Source organism: Calidris pugnax, unplaced genomic scaffold (genome assembly GCF_001431845.1).
Source record: "Calidris pugnax isolate Ruff unplaced genomic scaffold, ASM143184v1 scaffold82, whole genome shotgun sequence".
NCBI lineage: Eukaryota > Metazoa > Chordata > Aves > Charadriiformes > Scolopacidae > Calidris > Calidris pugnax.
Window position 1 is genome coordinate 3,490,948 of NW_015090833.1, and position 20,129 is coordinate 3,511,076.

At 47.3% G+C, this 20,129-nt stretch overlaps 1 protein-coding gene across 1 annotated transcript in view; it reads left to right on the forward strand.

Annotated features, from left to right (window-relative positions):
• Window positions 1–18,841, forward strand: part of CLCN6 (chloride channel, voltage-sensitive 6) — a 19,286-nt gene extending 445 nt beyond the window's left edge. The window contains exons 2-23 of the mRNA XM_014941346.1: window positions 1,327–1,386; window positions 2,421–2,486; window positions 3,035–3,100; window positions 3,782–3,848; window positions 4,264–4,370; window positions 4,610–4,736; window positions 5,343–5,410; window positions 5,519–5,577; window positions 5,818–5,950; window positions 6,802–6,915; window positions 7,185–7,351; window positions 8,296–8,422; window positions 8,797–8,923; window positions 9,272–9,425; window positions 9,522–9,681; window positions 9,827–9,933; window positions 10,540–10,726; window positions 11,352–11,509; window positions 12,320–12,476; window positions 13,180–13,287; window positions 13,966–14,091; window positions 15,439–18,841. Of these exons, the coding sequence (XP_014796832.1) occupies window positions 1,327–1,386; window positions 2,421–2,486; window positions 3,035–3,100; window positions 3,782–3,848; window positions 4,264–4,370; window positions 4,610–4,736; window positions 5,343–5,410; window positions 5,519–5,577; window positions 5,818–5,950; window positions 6,802–6,915; window positions 7,185–7,351; window positions 8,296–8,422; window positions 8,797–8,923; window positions 9,272–9,425; window positions 9,522–9,681; window positions 9,827–9,933; window positions 10,540–10,726; window positions 11,352–11,509; window positions 12,320–12,476; window positions 13,180–13,287; window positions 13,966–14,091; window positions 15,439–15,519 (2,526 nt within the window). The 3' untranslated portion in view covers window positions 15,520–18,841. The remainder of the gene's footprint in view (window positions 1–1,326; window positions 1,387–2,420; window positions 2,487–3,034; window positions 3,101–3,781; window positions 3,849–4,263; window positions 4,371–4,609; window positions 4,737–5,342; window positions 5,411–5,518; window positions 5,578–5,817; window positions 5,951–6,801; window positions 6,916–7,184; window positions 7,352–8,295; window positions 8,423–8,796; window positions 8,924–9,271; window positions 9,426–9,521; window positions 9,682–9,826; window positions 9,934–10,539; window positions 10,727–11,351; window positions 11,510–12,319; window positions 12,477–13,179; window positions 13,288–13,965; window positions 14,092–15,438) is intronic.
• The last annotated feature ends 1,288 nt before the right edge of the window (window positions 18,842–20,129 follow it).

Genomic DNA, 20,129 nt, shown 5'->3' on the forward strand with positions numbered 1-20,129 from the left:
CCCCCCCCCCCCCAAGTAAACTCATCTGCACAGACCCACGCTTCACATGGGGCACACGCCTGGCGGGGACTTGCCAGGGCCTGGCTGTCCTGGGCCGTGGCAGCGGGTTGGCAGCGGGGGCAGACAAGGGGCCCAAGGCTGGAGTTACCGCCCGGGCAGCGGGGAGCCCGGTGGCCAAGGACCGGGGAGGGGGGAGCTCCGCACCCCCGCGGGCTGCGGGGGATAAGGGGCGCCAGCATCGCCGGGGGCATCCCCGCTACCGGAGGGGTCCAGGTCTCGGGGAGCAGGAGACCATCGGCCGGGGCTCGGGGCCAGGCAGGGACCGAGCGGCAGCCCGACCGCTCCTTGGGCCCGTACCTCAACCGACACTCGGCCGGGCGCCTCAGGGCCCCGTACCTCAGCCCCTGCTCGGCCCAGCGCCTCGGAGCCCGGTACCTCAGCCGGTGCCTCAGGGCCGGTACCTCAGCCCCTGCTCGGCCCAGCGCCTCGGAGCCCGGTACCTCAGCCGGTGCCTCAGGGCCCCGTACCTCAGCCCCTGCTCGGCCCGGTGCCTCAGAGCCCGGTACCTCAGCCCCTGCTCGGCCCGGCGCCTCAGAGCCCGGTACCTCAGCCCCTGCTCGGCCCGGCGCCTCAGGCCCGGTACCTCAGCCGGTGCCTCGGGGCCCCGTACCTCAGCCCGTGCTCAGCCTGGTACCTCCACCAGCTCCTCAGGATCTGGTACCTCAGCCCTCACTCGGCCGGGTGCCTCAGTCCCTTCCCGCTCTTTTGCCTCATGTTGGGCCCAGTACCTCAGCTGGTACCTCAGCCCTCACTCGGCCGGGTGCCTCAGTCCCTTCCCGCTCTTTTGCCCAGTACCTCAGCTGGTGTTGCCAGTGCCTGGGCCCGTGCTGTCCCAGTACCCTAGGGAGTGTTTTCTTTGGCTGGGCTCCTGCGGCCGGTGCCTCAGCGTGTGCTGTAGGGCCTGCCAGAGTGGCTCTGGCAGGGGCTCTCATGGCTCCCTGGGGTAGGAGAATGCTGTCTGTGCAAGTTTTTTGTCCTGTCCTTCCCTGTAAGCTGTTGCTATAAAGGAAGCTGGGATGTGGGTTTAGTACTCGGCTTTGCTATGGGGAGCTCCCATATACAGCTCTTGCAGTCTATTCTTGCTGAGGGGCCAGCTTTAAGGTAAGACCCTGTACAGGTACCCCAAAGTGGTGGTCTGGTAACCCATACTCTGACCAAAACAGTAGTGGCATAGGCCTTACCTGATCTTGGCTTTACTACCAATGTTCCCGAGCACATGCATTCATTCCCCTGATGGTTCTCCTTTTCTGTTTCTTCGTTTTGCAGACAATCCTAGGGGAAACTCATGAAGAAGAGGATGAGATCCTTCCACGCAAAGACTATGAGGTGGGAGGTTAATTGATAGCAGCTTTTGAAGTTAATGTGAAAAGAAATGCATCACTAGTTAGGTTGTGTTTGCATCAGCAGAAATACCAAGAGCTGCTGTTATTGCAAAGAACTGCTCATTATCATTATATGTTTCTGGGTTAAAGCCCTGCGAGTAGAGCTTGAATATCTGCTGCTCAAGTCAGACTCTTGTTGAGAAAATCCATTTTCAGAGTCTGCTGCGTTGTTCTGCTTCTTTAATGTGAGCTGTACAGACTCTAGTGGTCTTGTTTCCTCATGACTGTAGAAAGCACCTGTTGCTACTTGGTCACTGCAGCCTGACTGCTGTCTCTGATGTCATGCTGCCTCACAGCAGATCTTCCCATCTATTGGGAAGGTAGATCTAGAAGATCCTGCTTCTTAGAGGAGAATGTTGCTTTTTGCATGACTGTATGGTGGCTCTCAACTAGTTAGAGCAGTTGCTGTCAGTGTGGGTGTCATCAGCTTAGTCTGTTACAGCTTGGCTTGAGAAGGTGAAATTGATGTATACAGAAGCTAGTGGTTCTTTGTGAGTACAACTGGGCAACTCTATATTGCTTTTAACTCTGTGCTGTGATAAGCTTAAGAATTGATGTGTTCATCTGGAGAGGAATTCCGACCTAGTGTTCCTGTTGTGAGAGGTTAAATATAAAGATCTAATGTTGCCCCCTGCCCTGTCAAATTGGAGGTGCTTAAAGAAGTAAAGTCTAAATCTGTACAATGTGACTTCATGAATTCAAAGTTGTATTAATCAGTCGTGTTCCTGTTTGGTTCCCTGTCTGTCTTAGCTTGGGCAGTGAAATTGGTCTGGTTTTTCTCTTCCTGATTCTCGGGGTGTGGCTCTGCTGGAAATACTTAAGTTTTTTGCGGGAGTTTTTTTTCCTCCTGTTGTTTGCAAAACCTGCTGTGGGGGTAGTAATGACATTTGCAATTTTTAACGAGGTCTTCTATCTATAGTTTTTTGCACAATCTGTTGCAGCTGGTTCTCTTAAATTGGCCTTTTGGCATTCTTTCAGAGCTTGGATTACGATCGGTGTATCAATGACCCGTACTTGGAAGTTTTGGAGAGCATGGACAACAAGGTAGGACCTTGTTCTTTCTTTTTCATTAGCTTGAGAGCTAAAACTGTGGAAATCACCCAGAGAAATTTTCCCAGGGTAGTTGTGGATGCCCCATCATTGGAATTGTTCAGGGCCAGGTTGGATGGGGCTTTGAGCAGCTTGATCTAGTGAGAAGTGTCTGTGCCCAGGGCAGGGGGTTAGACTAGATGATCTTTAAAGGTCCCTTCCAACCCAAACTGTTCTATGATTGTAAATACTCTCCTCTGTGGGAAGTTTTGTGCATTTTTTTCTTTATGAAAGAAATTCTTTGTGCTCTCTTAGTTTCTCTATGAAAAGAATAAAAATATATATGGAGATTACGGCTCTCAGCATCTGTTCTGATCCTTGGGTTTAAAGACAGATGTTCAGTGCTTTCAGTTCCCTATTTTCAGTTTGCTGTTGTCACTGTCTTCTCTGGATTTATCACTCTAGCTGTAATTGAGCTGTGGAGTCCAAAACCACCTTTCTCTGATCCCCATTTCTATGTTGCTTTGACTTGGCTTTTCTTTTTGTATCCTCTTCCTAAACAGAAAGCCCAGAGATACGAAGCAGTGAAGTGGGTGCTGGTTTTTGCTATTGGAGTCTGCACAGGACTGGTAAGGGCTGTGCTGTTTGGGGAATGAGGAAAATTCAGGAGGCTAAGCAGGGATAATTTAGACGTCAATGGCCGAGAAGGAAACATTCTCCTTCATGAAGTGGAGACCTTAGTAGCTGAAGTCGTCTTTGGGGAATTATAGCATGGTTATTGCTATATTATTTTCCGGGAAGCCTTTTTTTTTTTTTTCTTTCAGATCTTGCTGTGTTTTCTTTGTAAAGTATTCTAGCAAATGGCTTAATTCTTCATACAGGGATACTTGTCCAAAGTGAGCACTTAATAAAAAAGGAGGACAATTTACAGTTGAACTGTGTTTTTTGTTTGGCATTACTAGCTTTACTGCATGTACTTTCTGGAGTGTTTGAAAATTAGTTTTGCTGACTGTATGCCTCAGTTAAACACCAGCTTTCTTCTGTACTCTGAAGTATGTGGTGGGTGTTAAAAATGCTGCTGGATTAATACTCTGAAATGCATTGCTTAGGAATATTTCTAGGATGGATCTGTCCTGGTGAAAACAAGGGAGGCAGTAAATCTGAGCTTCTGAAGTTACTTTACTGTGAACAACGCTTCTTTTGCCTCTGTCCTGCCATATGTGCATACTTCTGGTAGAACTTACTAGAAGGTGGTCTTTATTACTTGTATGTATTAATTTCTGATGGCAGATCTGCCTTCTTTTTCATAGGTGGGCCTTTTTGTGGATTTCTTCGTGCGACTCCTTACCCAGCTCAAGTTCCGGGTGGTTCAGAGCTGTATCTTTTACCTACTATATGGGTTCCTGGTAGACTGAAGTGACCTTTTGCTTTCTGTTGCCGTGTTTTGCTTAGAACAGCTGACTCTCAGATTTCTACCATCAGTCATGATGTTGATGATTAATCAAATTTTCAACTTGCCTATGTCATTCAGCCCTTGAAACCAAGAAATGATTCTGGTATCACATATGTAGGCAAAGCTAATCCCTGAAAGAACGAGTGGTTCCCCTTCTTTGTAACTCAGTCTTGAGCTCTGAAAAGGAAGCCTGGCTTCCTGACGAGTTGTGTCAGATGCCCTGGCTGGATTAGGAAGTGCAGGCTCAGCTTGTGACGCCGGTGGGAACCCCCAGACAGTAGTGAATGATTGTGTGTTGGTGGTGGGGAACGTTGTTGTTTTCCTTGACAGTCCCCGCAGCGGTGGAGGAATGCACTGAGAAAGGCTGTCTTGCCTTGTCCTTGCTGGAGCTGCTGGGGTTCAACCTGACCTTTGTTTTTCTTGCCAGTCTTCTGGTCCTGATCCAGGTAAGACCTAGGTCCACTGCTTCTCCTTACACAGCCCCCCTTTGCTCTCACACAGGTCCTGGGTAAGATGTTTCGTTCTTGATGGAAGCACTTTCTGCCCCAACACATTAAACTAGCTTCACAGTGCCAGTTGATTGAGCTAAGCAGGGTCTCTTAGTCGCTTGCTGTGCTCTCTGATGAGGTATCGTTGGTCAGCTATGAAATCGATGCAGCACAGCCTCAGTGTTTCTTTTCTGCAGCCTGTAGCAGCTGGATCAGGAATTCCTGAAATTAAGTGCTACCTCAATGGTGTGAAGGTTCCGGGCGTTGTGCGTCTCCGGACAGTGGTGTGCAAAGCTATGGGAGTGCTCTTCAGTGTGGCAGGAGGTAAGAAGGGCTGTGGTGTGTTGATCTCGTTGGGGTAAGGAATCACTGAAGGGGGAAAAATGCTGTCCCTGCTCTACACAGCGCACAAAAGGCTTCTCCTGTCTTTCCAGTAAAATGATTTTGATGGGCTGAAGCAGAGTGATGAGCCCTGAATGAATACATACATCAGAAAATAGACAGAAGGGTCAGGACTATTGGGGGAACAAGTTACTTTTCTGGGTAGGTTAGTCAGAAGTGGCTCTTTGTGGCTCGAAGAGGGAGACCTGAGTATTCTCCAGAACACGTTGTCTGGAGCAGCCTGAAGGAGGCCATGTTCCAGGCAGCAGGGCGGAATAACTTGGGAAGTTCAGAGTCCTTGTAACAGCTGTTTTTGAACGGTCCCACCACTTGGAGTGCCAAGTTTGTGCAAGTCTTCACAAACACTTGCAGGGTTGAGGGGCCAAGGGTCAGGACCTTCCCTCACCTTGAAGGGAGAGGGAAGAACTGCAGGCTTGGCACAGGGGACTGTGCCATGGCATAGGAGTGCTGAGCTGAGCTCTCCCGGCATTGTCAGCAAGGGAGAGAGCTGGGGGGGAATGTGCTGTCTCATCAATCCTGTTTTTCCAGGTCTTTTTGTCGGGAAGGAGGGTCCAATGATTCATAGCGGTGCTGTTGTGGGTGCAGGTTTGCCACAGGTTAGTGTGGGCCCGGGTCTCTGGCCTGGTCACACCACTGCTTTATAAGAGTGCTGTGAGGAGTAAGTTTTCATCTCCTATGTTTCTAAATCTTTACTTTCTTTGTAGTTCCAGAGCATCTCTTTGAGGAAGATCCAGTTTAACTTTCCCTATTTCCGCAGTGACAGGTACTGTACGCAGGATGTGGAGGAGGGGAGAGGAGGATGAGGGAGCAGGCTTCCTTGGGAGAAGGCTGTTGGGTTGGCTGAATAAATGGTGTTGCCTGCCATGGCCAGTGCTTCCCCCACCTGCCATTCCTATATCCCTGGGATATATCCATAAATGGGAATGATCTCTTACTTTGCAGAACCTAAGCACTTCCAGAGCTATGCTTTGCTAAATGGAGATTGTTTTCCTCTTCGTTTCAGGGATAAAAGGGATTTTGTATCTGCTGGAGCTGCTGCAGGGGTTGCGGCTGCCTTTGGAGCCCCGATTGGGGGCACTCTTTTCAGCTTGGAAGAAGGTTCCTCCTTCTGGAACCAGGGACTTACATGGAAAGTGGTGAGTAAAGACTGGCTCTTTGTGTGTCTCTTCCTTGAGCTGGGCCTTTGGGAGGGTTTGTGTGTGAGGGCATTCTGGTTATCCTGTGTCTCCTGAGCTCTCCTGGCAGGAGAGAGATTGTCTGCTGAGTGCTCCAGAATTGATATGGATGAAGAGCAGAGATGAATCTGGAACTATGGGGCAACTCTGCAGGCAGCAGAATTAGTGTACCTGGGAGAAGACTTTTTGCCTGGGCTCTTTGCAGTCCAGTCCTTTGGGAGCAGACAGAGTAGGGAGGTGCTGGATTTCTTTCTGCTTTCTCTCTGCCTTGGGGAGCTGTATTGCAGCAATACCAGATGCCATCAGGTTGTTCTCTCTGACTCTAGTGCCTGCTTTCATAAGTGGACAGTATTTTTGCATCTTATGCCAAATGTCCTGTTGATGGGATTCAATTTGTCTACTCTTAGTGGGGATAAGAGGAGCCAGAGGATTTCCTGAGATAGCAACTCTCTCAGAGCCAATGAAGACCTCAGTTCCATCTCTAAACAAGCTGTGTTAGTGTCTTGTAATTGATTTGCAACTGCAAATTAGCATCTTTGACAAAAGAAAAAAAGAGCTTCTGCTGCAAGAATTACTAGGTGACATTCCTAACTTCTTGTGCAGGAAACCAAATCAGATTATTATAGTAGTCCATTTTAGCCCTGCTCTCTTTTGCAGCAGGGAATGGGTGTTAAACCTCAGTAGGACTATTTTCCTAAAGCTTGAGAAGGCTCTGAGATTCCCTTCCCCAGCCCTGAGTCTCAAGGCAGAGCTGACTGCCAGTCTTAATTTGGGGAGTGCTTATTTCTTTCTTTTTGTTTTTACGGCCTCAGCTTTTCTGTTCCATGGCTGCCACCTTCACCCTGAATTTTTTCCGCTCTGGGATACAATTTGGAAGTTGGGGATCTTTCCAGCTCCCTGGCCTGCTGAACTTTGGGGAGTTTAAGGTAAGATTTAGTACTGTTACTTCCCCCTGTACCCAGTCTCTTTCAATTCAGTGTTCCTTTCTGTTTTTTCTTTGATACATGCTTGTATTTCAGTGAAGGGCAGTTGATACTTAGTTTCAATACATTGATAGCCTAAGACAGAATTGTTTCCCTTTGGTCATAGCTGCTGAGAGTCTCCTGCTCTGGAGACAGAAGAGTTTGTAGAAAACTGCAACAACTACTCTGAAGCCTTTTTCTGATGCCTTTTCCTAATTCTTTTCTGTGCCTAGTGCTCTGAGTCTGATAAGAAATGCCACCTCTGGACGGCTGTGGACTTGGGCTTCTTCATTCTGATGGGGATTGTAGGAGGCCTTCTCGGAGCCACCTTCAACTGCCTGAACAAGAGACTTGCGAAGTACCGCATGCGGAACGTGCATCCCAAGCCAAAGCTGGTCAGGTATTTGTGCTCTTTTGAGTTTGGGCGGGGATTTTTCATCTCTGTTCAGTGTCTCAAAGCAAAAACATCCATCTAGAGGACCCAATGAGAGGGATTGGAGGAAATCCCAGACCTGTTCTTTTTGAAATCACAGAAGGAAGCCTGCATAGAACTTAAAAGTGAACACCAGAAACCAGATGTTACAGTCCCTCTGTATTTTTGTAATTACTCTGGTGGTACAGAGAGCTGCAATCCCCCTTACAAGGGCTGTGAAGGAAGCTCTTTATAATAAAGGCTATAGTTGAACAAACCAGAGCTTTGTTTCCCTGCAGTGTTTTTTTGTTTTGGAAAGGAATAGCTGATCCCACTCTTTTTTTTTTTTTTTTTTTTTTTTTTTTTTTTTTTTTTTTTTTTTTTTTTTTTTCCCTCTATTTTTAATTGGGTTAATTAAATCCACAACTGAGCTAATATCTGTGCTATTTAGAGAGGGAATTGCCATGTAATTCTGGAAAATAGCTGTTTGTTTGCTCTAGCAATTCCTAAATAAGGAGTCTAGGTTTAAAAACAAGAAAACTGTATTTCAGCAGTTAGAAAAGGGATATGAGAGACTATGCATCAGCCTGTCCAGTCCTGTCTAGACTTTTACCCTGTGACGATCTACAGAACGTTGTTTCCATGTGAACAGCCTCGTCACTGAATCCTTCCCTGTGGCTTCTTATACGTGACACTTATGTGTTCTGTGGGCAAAAATAGCTCCTTTTTTGGGCAGGCAATAAAAAGGGGAGTTAATGTAATCCCTGGCAACCAAGTCATAATTCAGCTTGACTTGCAGGGTTCCCTGCTTCTGATGTTAAGCTGTGGTGACTGCTTGTTCTTGCAACTTTGTCAAAGTCCTGTGCAGAGCTGGGGCTGCGTTGCAGGGCTGAGTGTGGCTTCAGAGTGTGGTGTCTCTTGTGTACTTGCAGAGTCTTGGAGAGCCTGTTGGTGTCGTTGACTACCACAGTCGTGGTCTTTGTAGCCTCCATGGTTCTGGGGGAATGCCGGCAGATGTCTTCCACCAGTCACAGTGGCAATGACACTCTGAGCCTGCAGGTGAGGGATCTTACATGAATATTTTATGTCCCTGTTATATTGTTCACCCTCCAGAGAAGCACAGACACATAACGAGCTGTTGACAGCAGGCAGTACAGAACAGAACTTCAGAGAAAGCCTACGTACCGTTGCAGGAGCTTAGGATAATAATGAAAGCTGCCCTTTGTGCTTTTGTACTTTGGCAAAGCAGCTCAAGCTGTGAATCAGGGAGCCTACTGGTGTTGCAGGCCACATCTCTGCTATTGATGTTTGGTCTGAACTTCCCAAAATGTGGGCTGGTAGCCCTGTACAAGAGAGTTACTGCCGTTCTGCACAAAGGCTAATGTAGGAGCGAGTAGATTTTAACTGTTCATGTCTTTTGTGTCCTGCATTAGGGTATGTCAGAGGACGTGAACTCAAGCATCAAAACTTTTTTCTGCCCAAATGAAACCTACAATGACATGGCCACACTCTTCTTCAACCCTCAGGAGTCAGCTATCTTGCAGCTCTTCCACCAGGACGGTGAGTGGCTATGAGACAGTGCCCCATCCCATGCTTAGGCTTCAGAGCTTCATCTTGCTTGAAACAGCCTTGTTTCAAGCCTTGTTTGAAGCACAAGGCTAAGAGCATCTCCAGGCCTTCATGGCTCTGGGGGACTGCTAGTACAACAGATGAAAACCTCCTCCACAGGAAGAAAGGCCTTTTCCTCTCTTTTTCACCTATTCATTGTCTTTGTGTGTGTTTGGACTGGGACACTATGTAACTGATGTGAGACGAGCTGGCTGTGAGCTGAGGGGTGGATGGTACAAGACTACAGTCTTTGTCCGACAGACCTGTGCCCCTTTAGTTATGATTCTTCTTGTGTTGCAGGTACTTTCAGCCCAGTCACACTGTCCTTGTTCTTCCTTCTCTATTTCTTACTCTCCTGCTGGACATACGGGATCTCTGTGCCCAGTGGTCTTTTTGTGCCATCACTGCTTTGTGGGGCTGCCTTCGGACGCCTGGTCGCCAACCTCCTCAAAAGGTGCATTGAGTGTGTGTGTGTGAGAGCTGTGCTGCAGACACACGCTGAGCTCTCACTCGGGTTCTTCTAATCTGGGGGCTCTGTGTTTTGCCCTAGTTACATCGGCCTGGATCACATCTACTCGGGAACCTTTGCACTGATTGGGGCAGCAGCATTCCTGGGAGGAGTGGTCCGCATGACGATTAGCCTGACTGTCATCCTAATTGAATCCACCAACGAGATCACCTACGGGCTCCCAATAATGATCACCCTCATGGTGAGCACCGGGTCTTAGCTCAGGCTCCTTGCAGACTGCTTGAACATGTGCTGGCCCCGAATCTCTGTTCCTTCCAGGGCTATGATAAGCCAAGAAGTCTTGTACTTGCAGCAACAACTCAGTTGACCTTCCGTTTGCTCTGCAGGTCGCCAAATGGACAGGAGACTTTTTCAATAAAGGCATCTATGACATCCATGTGAACTTGCGAGGAGTGCCTCTTCTGGAGTGGGAAACAGAGGTGGAAATGGATAAGTAAGGCTGCTCCTCTTGGCAGGGCTGTGGGTTAGAGTTTTTGCTCAGAAAGGAATGCTGTGATATGAGGGAATGATGCTTCATCTCCAATGAATCTGGCTGCTCTGAGGAGCAGCTGTGAGGAAGACTGCTGTGGGAGGAGTTGGGAGTTGTGCATCAGGCCTGCAGCAGGAGAGAGGCGCTGGAGCACTTTCTGAGGAGGGGTGGGCAGGTGGAGATCTGAGGAGCAAATTTATGAGGTTCAGAAAGAACTCTGTGCAAGTGTTCCACTGGACTTTGCTTCTTGTAGAATTTAATCTTCTTCCCAGCTGTCATCTTTTTCCAGTAGCGTTTAAACACTTTCTATGTTACAATTGGAACATTTTTCCTTGCCTATAGTGCAGCACTGATGCAATATTAGGTTATAAAAAAAATTAAAAATTGTGCCAGCACCATTAGTAACACAGTGAAGGTGAGCACACAGGTACAAGGAGCTGGCAGAATAAACTGCAGCAGGATCCTTCAGGATCTCATTTTGGGATGGGTTTGTTTCCTCATTTGTCCGTCAGCAGCCTTCTGTCGCTGACATTTGGCACAGGCACCAATCTGGGATTTCTCTTTCCTCAGACTACGAGCCAGCGACATCATGGAACCCAACCTGACCTATGTCTACCCACACACCAGGATCCAGTCCCTCGTTAGCATCCTGCGCACAACTGTCCATCATGCCTTCCCAGTAGTGACTGAGAACCGGGGCAACGAGAGGGAGTTCATGAAGGGAAATCAGCTGATAAGTAACAACATCAAATTCAAGGTAAGAAGTCGGTTGTTTGATAAGTTGGAGGGTGAAGAGCTTTGTTTTGCAGGCGGAAGGCCCTTTCTTCTGTTACTAGGCGTTTGTCAGGGCAGAGATAAGCACCTACTGCAACAGAAAATTTTCAAGGACTCAATTTCATTCTGTTCTCTGGGTTATGATAAGAAGAGTGGGCTGCATTCCCAGAGGCCAAAGTTAAGAGGACAAAGTAACCTGTTTATGATATACATGGAAAAAGTTTGAATTTGGCATTCAAGTACTGAACCCACCGCTGAGATCAGTAGTGGGTGTCTAAATGCTTTTCTCCTTTGTAGGAGAGGCAGTGGGGCAGATACTTTAGTCTCTAGATACTTTAGCTGGGAAGCTTAAAATTTAAGCTCAGAATGAATAATGAATGTGCTTGTGACATACTTGTGCTCTAACAAAAAAGGGTGCCCAAGTTCCTAAATGTCAGGCTCCCTGTCCAGGGAGAGTACAATCCTATTGACTCGTACAAGTACTTCAGCAACACTAAGGAACACTTTATCTGGTGACATAAAGCTATGGTCAAATAGTTCATAGTTGCTCTTGGATGATAACTGTTGACCTGCTTAGTGGGTATCTGAAAATTGTTTGTTGTATCCAGAAATCCAGTATCCTCACCCGAGCTGGAGAGCAGCGCAAGCGTAGCCAGTCCATGAAATCCTACCCTTCAAGTGAGCTGCGAAACATGTGTGATGAGCACATAGCAACGGAGGAGCCCCCAGAAAAGGAGGATCTGCTGCAGCAGATGCTAGAGAGAAGGTGAGATCCTGGTAGGCACAAACGTATGGAAACAGGGTGTTTCCATGTGTTGGATGTGTTGTGATCCTTCATATAATCCCTGTCATTCTGTATGTCATAGGAAACAGTGCTGGTATCCGCATTTTAGAAGTGACTTGTCAGGTCTCATCAGCCAGTGCTGGGGCTCACACCAGTGACTGAGTTCCTAGGCTCATGGCTTGATGGTGTCCAGCCTGTTAATTTAAATTTCCTCCAAACACCTATCCAGAAATATTTCCTGGAGAGGATGGAATACCTGGGGAAATATCTTGTCTGTAGAAGATGACGTCCTCTTGTCTGCAAAAACCTGAGGGCTCTGCAAAGCTCCCCAGTGACTTGGTGCCATGGACCTGATACCACCTTTCTGGTAACTGGGCTGAGTCACCAGGCTTGTGTTCCTGTTGCTTCCAAGCAGAAGCCCAGTGCAGTGAATCAGTTTCTAACCTAGTCATTGTGACTCTTATGAGTGGGGTCCTGACCCTGATGTTTTGCCAGATGCTTCAGCTATTAGTAGAATCTGAATAATTTGGCACTGCAAATTGCTTTAGTAACAAGTGATTTAAATTGAGGCGTAGGAGACTGTGTCCATTCTGCTGCTGTTGTCGTTCTCTGCCCACGGTAATGGGTCTTGACCCCTCTCTGCTATTTTGTTTGGTGGAGAAAAGACTTGCTCGTCTAGCAAGAGTCCCTGAAACGTTCAGAAGGTTGCAAAGAACTGAAATAGCTGCTGTTTTGGAGGTGGGGTGTGCCTCTCTATTTTGTGCAACTTGTAACATGTTAAATCTGTCACAGATACACTCCCTACCCCAACCTGTACCCTGACCAGTCTCCCAGTGAAGAGTGGACCATGGAGGAACGCTTCAGACCTTTGACCTTCCATGGCTTGATCTTGCGCTCGCAGCTCGTCACCCTCCTCGTCAGGGGTGTTTGTTACTCCGAGAGCCAGTCGGTGAGTATTCCTCATCAGGAATATTCCTTCCCTCTCGGCTGAGAAGGTTGGGAACAGCATTTATGGGCTGCCAAAAAGAATCTATCTATTTTTACACTTTAAGGAATGCATCTGTGTTTTAAAAGCTGCAGATGGATAATGTGAATTCTCTCTTGCAGCTCTAGAATAAAGAGTATTTAATTTCTGTTTAAGCACCCCCAGGATAACAGGACAGCTACTTTTTCAAAAATAAACCGACAGACCCATTTGTTGCATAAAGGTGCAGTCCTGTCAGAACTGGCAGAGGGCAGATATTATATACCAATTATATACCAAGAGGGCAACTAGCAGCATGTACTGTGTGATTTTTGCAGTTGCGTGCCAGGGTCTTACCAGGAGGGTGTCAGCTGTATCACTGAGATCAGTAAGAGCACTTGTGTGAGGCCCATCGTTTACAGAGCTGTTCGGTTGCTGCCCTCCAGTGTTGAGTGTAGACCCATCAGAGGCTGGGGAGCAGATCTGGGGCTCTCTCAGCTGAGCACCTGGTTTGGGCTTGCCCTGGCTGCGTTCTGAGATGAGCTGCTAGGGGTACCTCTGCAGAAGTTGTACGTGCAGGCATGGGAGGAGAAGGAGATCTGGGTGAGTGAGTGGGAGGCGTCATTTGCTGTGCTGATTGCAGCCCTTCTGCCATCTGGGAGGGTGACACGTGGTGTCCTGATTGCAGAGCGCGAGTCAGCCTCGTCTGTCCCACGCTGAGATGTCAGAGGATTATCCCCGCTATCCGGATATCCATGACCTGGACCTCACCTTGCTGAACCCTCGCATGATAGTGGTAAGAGAGGCTCTGCAGTCTGACAGTGTTTCCTGATATATGTTTAGGACTGTCCCAAGCCTTTAAAAAAAAGCTGAGAACGTATTTTAAGTCCACCTTGGAGAGCAGTGACCAACATCCTGTACTTCTCATGCATTCAGTCAGCCTTGTCTGCATGTGGAAATCAATCCTCGTACCTGCTGTGAAGTAGCATTGCACACAGGTGCTTTACTTTCAGAATAAGACGTTGTCTGTCTAGTTTAATTTCCTTCTAGATTAGACTCCTGCCTGAGTGAGATCAAACAGGCAAACTGCTGATATCTGTTTGGAACTCTGTGTGCTGGCAGGTCGGTCAGTGGCAGGCCTCTTGTTGTCTTTGTGACAGGAAGGTTGCTGTGTAGGCCAAAGTGTTGTTTTTAATATACATTCTTATTTTCATGGACCTGCATTTATCCTGCTTAGAGGCTTTCTGCAGCATTGGGCTTTTAAGATCATGGTTTGCAGTGCTCAAACAAACTGTGAAAAATTGAGGTTCCTGAAATAATTTCATATTTGGAGAAATAGAAGATGCCCACAGTCCAAAACCTTGTCCAGAGATCTGTGCATTGGAAGAGTTGTAGGAATTGCTTGTTCCTACAGTGATTCCCAGAGATAGTGAAAATGCCTCTTGTAAATAATATAATTGTTTTTCTTTCTTAGGATGTCACCCCATACATGAACCCGTCACCCTTTGCTGTCTCTCCAAACACTCATGTGTCACAAGTCTTCAATCTGTTCAGGACAATGGGACTCAGACATTTACCGGTTGTCAACGCGGTTGGAGAGGTGAGTCCTTATCTCCTTTTTGTCTTGGCTGGGCGAGGAAGCCACTGTGTTTTATGCAATGCTTTCCGGCTTTGGGAGAACTGAGAGAGCTTTTAACATCAGAAATGCTTAAAGAGATCAGAACGTGATCTTATTTAAGGCTCTGAAGTGTTGTTGATTGCTGTGACTTTGCTACCATCTTTTGTGTCCAAGCCTGCTTCCTGCTTTCCCCACAAAGGACAGGACATGTGGTCTCTCTCCTGTCTCAGGTTGGCAGCATGTGGAAGCTTTTACTGTCTTGTATTTGTTGAAAGCCCTTGAGCTCATCAGAGGCCGCTAATTTGGCTTCCTCTTTGACAGCTTTATTCAAGGCCAAGAGCAGAATTTCTGGCGTGTTGGGGCGGGAGGTTTTTCAGCTGGAAGGGAGCTTGTGTTCTGTTGCTACTCATAGGAGCAGCAAAATAAAGGAGCCTTTGAATGGTTTGTGCTCGATTCACTGTACTTGTGTGTGTACCCTTTGCCATCTACAGTGCTCAGGAGTAGTCAGTAGGTGTCAGTAACTTCCTGCAAACATAATGAGAAACTTTTCCCTTAGGCTGAACTGGTCTGTCCCTGTAAGACAGCAGTGCTTTCTCTGCCTCTTGGGGTTACTAATAGTTACTCTGCAGAGCCTGTTGGTTGAAAACAAGAGATGCTGACTCGTTCCATGTTTAGTACAATATGCTCTTGCCATACTAGAGAGCAGCCTAGTTCTAAACTCTTTAATGTGTAAAATCACTGAGGTGTTTCATCAGCTGAAATGTGTGGTTTGAGTGTTTCCCCAGCAGGCTGGGAGAGGGTCCCTTTTGTGACCTGCCAGGTAGTGATGGCCAGGGTGCAGTCCCTGCTTAGCTGGTCTTTACCATTTCTCTGTTTTGGTCTTTAGAGCTTCCTAGAATGTATCTGATGTGAGCTATCTGCAGTCATGTCATACAGCATATCAGAAATGTCTCAGCTTTGTTATTTCCAATTATAGTTTCCATTTTCCAAAGGATTTAGTTACATTCATATACTGTCTAACATCAACAGGATTTCCCTTCCTTGGCAGGAGTAACTACTGCTGTGCCCAGACGTGATAGCAGCAATTAAGCTGTCCATTTGGGTATAGTTAAAGCAGTGTCTTGCCTGTAGATAAGTGCTGGGGGAGGGAGGGGTGTTGTTTTGACAAGATTTGAATTTGAACCCACTCTAATTCAGCATTGGTCAAGAACCACTTGCAGGTTCTGTCTTTTTTGGGGGTTGGAAAGAACAGCTCTACCATGCACGTCTCTTAGTGGCACATCTGTGATATTGACTTGTATCTTTTTTCCTCTTTTCTTCCTCTTTAAGATTGTTGGGATAATCACTCGGCACAACCTGACCCACGAGTTTCTGCAGGCAAGACTGAGACAACACTATCAGACCATTTGATGCCCCTGCCCACCCTGCCCCACTGTCGGTGTGGCTCCCTCCCTCTTCCAAGCCTGCACACGCGCTCGCATTCTGCTTGGACCCCACAAGGCCCAAGACTTGCCGTTTGGCTTCTCACATGCAAATCAAGCCTGGGGAGCTGGAAAACATCTTGCTAGCCACAGAATTAGAGGAGCTACCTGAGCCCAGAGCTGTTGATGGGTCTCAGGCACTTGGTTTGACCACTCTTGATCCAGGTTTTTTCTCCTCCTGTGCCCCAGTTATCTCCTTTCATCAGATGTTGTCCTGACACCGTATGTTCTGCTATTTTGTTTTGGTTTGGGTTTTTTTAGTGGTTGGAAAAAAGAACCATCTAGTTCCGCTGTATCCTGTGCAGAGAACTGCAGCATCTCTTCCCTCTTGTCCTGTATGTCTCCCTTTTCCTCTTCCTCCCTTGTTCCTGCAACTGTTGCCTTACTCGTGTGAGAAGGGGGTCGCTGTCAAGGCTGAGAGGAGATACTGAAGTCTGCAGTTATCAAATAGCTGCTCTGGAGGATGGCTTTTCTCAGAAAAGGCATTAAAAAATCCAGCTCTTTGAAAATAGACCTCTCTTTGCGCGTGCTCCCATTTGCCCATGTTGTCCTGAAACCAGGACACATGTTTTTTCCTCTCTGCCTTCATTTGTTCCTAATTTCTCTACTTCTTTCATGGGGAAGCATCCCCGCTGTGATGTTTTTGACAGCAGCTGACTTTTGAGAACAGCTCAGCAAATCAGGAGTTCAAAATAGTTCAATTCTGGTGACTGTTTTGGATTATAAATATTTAATACATTTGCAAAGTATTTCAGAGAAGGGAGATCTTTTCCCTGTTCGGTGTTGCTATTATCTCCCTGTAAGAGACTCTTCTAAGGCACTTTGTGGCACTCCACTTTGTCACTACCCTGACACTCCTGCATTTCTTGGCATTTGTAGGCACTTTGTCCTTGAACACTGAGAGCCTGGGACACATTTCCAGAGAGACCAGGGAACCTCATGTCCTCAGAGCACAGTGAAATGTTCCTTTCTGGAGACAAATAGATCTGATGCTCTGTCTCTGGGCTTGGTGGCGTTATCTCTGTGTCATGAGAGGAGCTGGTGTAACTTCAGGCTGCCATACAGGAGGGACACTTGGTGCTAGTGACGAACAGACAGGATTTGCTGCAGGGTGATAAGTGGGGCTGTCTGTGCTCTAAAAATGCCTGGGATAATGTTTGCACTTGCAACAGCTAAATATCTCTAAGGGTAAAATCAGCACTTAGGAGCCAGTTGCAGCCAGTTTGCTGCTTTAGCAGGTACCATCCTGGCCAGCACCTGTATTGTTCCAGCAGGCACCTGCCCTCCTGAGTTTTGCATACAGATAACCCTCCGTGGGAAGCCAGCATTGTGCCTCCAGGGTCCACAGAGCTGATTGGCTTGATAAAGCACAGAGCATTCTCTCAGCCAAGAGACTGGGCCAAGTAATATGGGAAATGTATCCCAGAAAAGCTTCTACACAGTCTCTGAGCACTCTGATTAACCTGTTGTCTGCCATAAGGAGCTAGCTAGAAGAGAGTTGTGCCAGAAGGAAATCAGACATTGTTGTATTTTCTGAATTCAGGAGTTCATCTATGCTGAAGATTTCCCTGACTAAGCCTGAAGAAGTTCTGCCCTTTCCTTACATGTGTTAAAACATTAAATCTGTTAAAACAGCCTCTTTGACTTTGTGGAAGCTGGTTGTTCAGGGAACTGCTCTGCGAACTGCTGGCTGCTGAGCCCTGCTAAGTTAGGGTTAGGAGGAGGTTTTGTGCCCAGGGCACCAGCCAGGGCCTTCATGTAGGGCTCTTGAAGTCTCTGGAACTCTTTGATGTTCATGGGCAGACAGATGATGGGCAGATGTATTCTCTGGCTGTGCTTGCAATAAAGACAGCTGAGTCATGGGAGGCTCTTGAATTTTGTCCAACTCATGAGGAAAACTTGGTCTTGACTTGCAAGTTGTTTCCTGGTAAGTAATGTAAGGATGTTCTCTCTGCAGATGATTTCTAAAATGCTTTTGTTCCCTGAGCTCTGGTCTTGCACTGAGCTACCCCAAGAAACTTCCAGCACCCTTTTGCACTCCCTGAAGCTGGACTGTAGGTCTGAAATACAATTCTGTTAACCTACCTTTCATTCAAAGGATTTGTGCTTGTGGGCAGTTAGAAATCACAGGAATCCTGTTTTGATGGGATTTCAGATCACTGTAATGTGGAATTAGCAATCCCATAATGTCAGAGCACCTGTCAGGAATGCCCCATGTCTCTCCATGACAGATCTTTTTCCTCTTGCTCATGTTGAGAGATTGTTTGTGGAAGGTTCCTTCTCTTCCTGCACATGAATAGGGCTCCTTAGATTGTTTGCCTTGAGCTGCTCATGTCCTGGTTTATTTCTGTATGCAAACTGCAGCAGCATATTTTGCTCCAGGATGTCTTGTCATCGCTGCTGAGGCCTGGAGTTAGGCTGAACAGCCAGACAGGCTGAAAAATCTGGTCAGGGTTTGTCTGAGCACCAGCTGGGCTTCCCCATGAGAAGGCCACTTGCCTTCAGCCAGCTGTCAGCACTGTCTGCTCTGCCTATGCATCTATCTTATTTAAATGTTTTAGCTGGAAAACACACCCCTTTCACTCTTTCAGTAAAGAAGTTCTAAATAAGGATGGTGGGTCCACCCTGTCAGCTGCTCTGAAGGGAAATCTTGGTGTGCAATCAGTGTTGTGTAGCTTGCAGAAAGGGAATTAGGAGTTCGTGTGACGTCTGGGGATGTAGCATTTCCCTTCTGCTAGGCCTGGTGCAAAGAGCCTTGTGGTGAAATCGGTCTCGTCCTCACGCTTTGGTCACTTCATTCCTTTCTTACCACTCCCTGCCTCCCCCCTGCCTGCTAGTGATTTACCAACAAACCTTCTTCTAACATAGGTGCCTGTAACCTTTCACTCAGAGCAACACTAAAGGAATAGTAACCCAGAACTGGATTAGTATTGATGGCAAAAGTTAAGTTAGGGGGTAGTGTGGGGCCTTCTCCCCTGCCTCGTGGTTTCCTGTGCAGTGTTAATTATGCAGGTTTGAATTGTTAACTTACTGTGAGCCATTCCAATGGTAGTGACTTACCTTTCCATTTGGTTTTTTTGCACTGTTTTATTTTTTGTTAAGAAATTATGTAAGCTAATTCCACAATGTATATAAATTGTATTTTTTTTTTAAATTTGTATGGATATATTTTTATTTGAACTATGGCACTTGGGAAGTATTCATGTAACCATAACATGTCTGAGAGTAAAATGTTTGTGTCTCCTTCAGCACTTCTGAGGCCTTTTGATGTTTCTAGTGTTGTCTTATTTTTGCCCTTTACCATAATAAAACTGGTAGAAGATGGCAATATCCCAGAACGTGATTTGAGGCAGATGAGTAGTTGCTGTTTATGAGCTGTGTGGATCAAACAGTTTGTGCAGAAGGTGCTCTGAGACTGGGCAAAGAGGAATTGGTGTAACCCTTTAGGGTGCGACCGCTCTGGCCCCGTGTTCTCTCCCCACAGCTGTTTGAAAGGAGGGAATTGCCGCATGTGTGACAGGGGCCTGGGTTGTGCACGTTGTACCAGAGGCAAGTGGTGCTTTTCTTACCTGAGAAGTCTGGCTTTCTGCCTTTCTCCCAGTAAGTTAATGAAAGACATTTAGAGTGCAGCATTGCATCTCTTGTTTTACAGATGGCCTCTCCAGGATGTGGAAAAAAAAGGGGGGGTGGGAGGGCTGTGTCTGTCTGTGCTTACAGACACAGCTCACTATGAGGTGGTCGGGCAGCTTCCCTGCAGCCAAACCCAGTAAAGCAGCCACCTAAACTGGTGTGGGCACCAGACTCTGGGGTAGAGTCTGGGTCAGCTTTAGGGCTGCTTTGGGCATCAAGGTTTTATGGAAGGTGATTCCTGCTGCAGACAATAAAAGCAGGGAAGAAGGAGGGATCAAAACTAGTTCTAAGTGGTGGCTTGTCTTGCATGTTATCATGGGTGATAGAGGTGGTTACTAGAAAAGCTGTGTAATAGGGTTATGCTTTAAAGTAGATTAAAATCCCTTTCTACCAAGGTTTATAGATTCATTAAATCCAACTACATGTCGTGATCCCTGGACCAGTAAGCTGTGTATCTAGCAGAAGAATTCAGTGCTGTTCAGTGCGATTTAGGTTTTTTTCCCCTTTGCTTCGCTTTGCCGGCAGAAGCTGCCTACTTTAGCGTGTGCACACGCACACACACGCACACACACACACACGTGTGTGCGGCGGGGCACAGGCGGGAGGGGACCGAGCCGGGAGCGGGGCGCGGGCCCGGCGCTGCCCCTCTCCAGGGTCCTGAACCGCGCTCCGCCCGCAGCGGGAAGCGCTCCGGCCTCTGCCGCGTCCGCCCCAGCGTTTCAAAAGCAGCGCGTGAAAAAATGTGGAATGGGTTCCACCACCCTCTGGGAACTTCGGGGGATCACTTTGTGGGGGTTAGACGTTGAGATCAGTGTTTAAAAGTAAGCAGGGTGTCCCTGTCAAATCAGGGTGCTGTTTCAAAACCGCAGAGATAAAAGCTGTATGGGCCATGTATGGTTTAACACACGT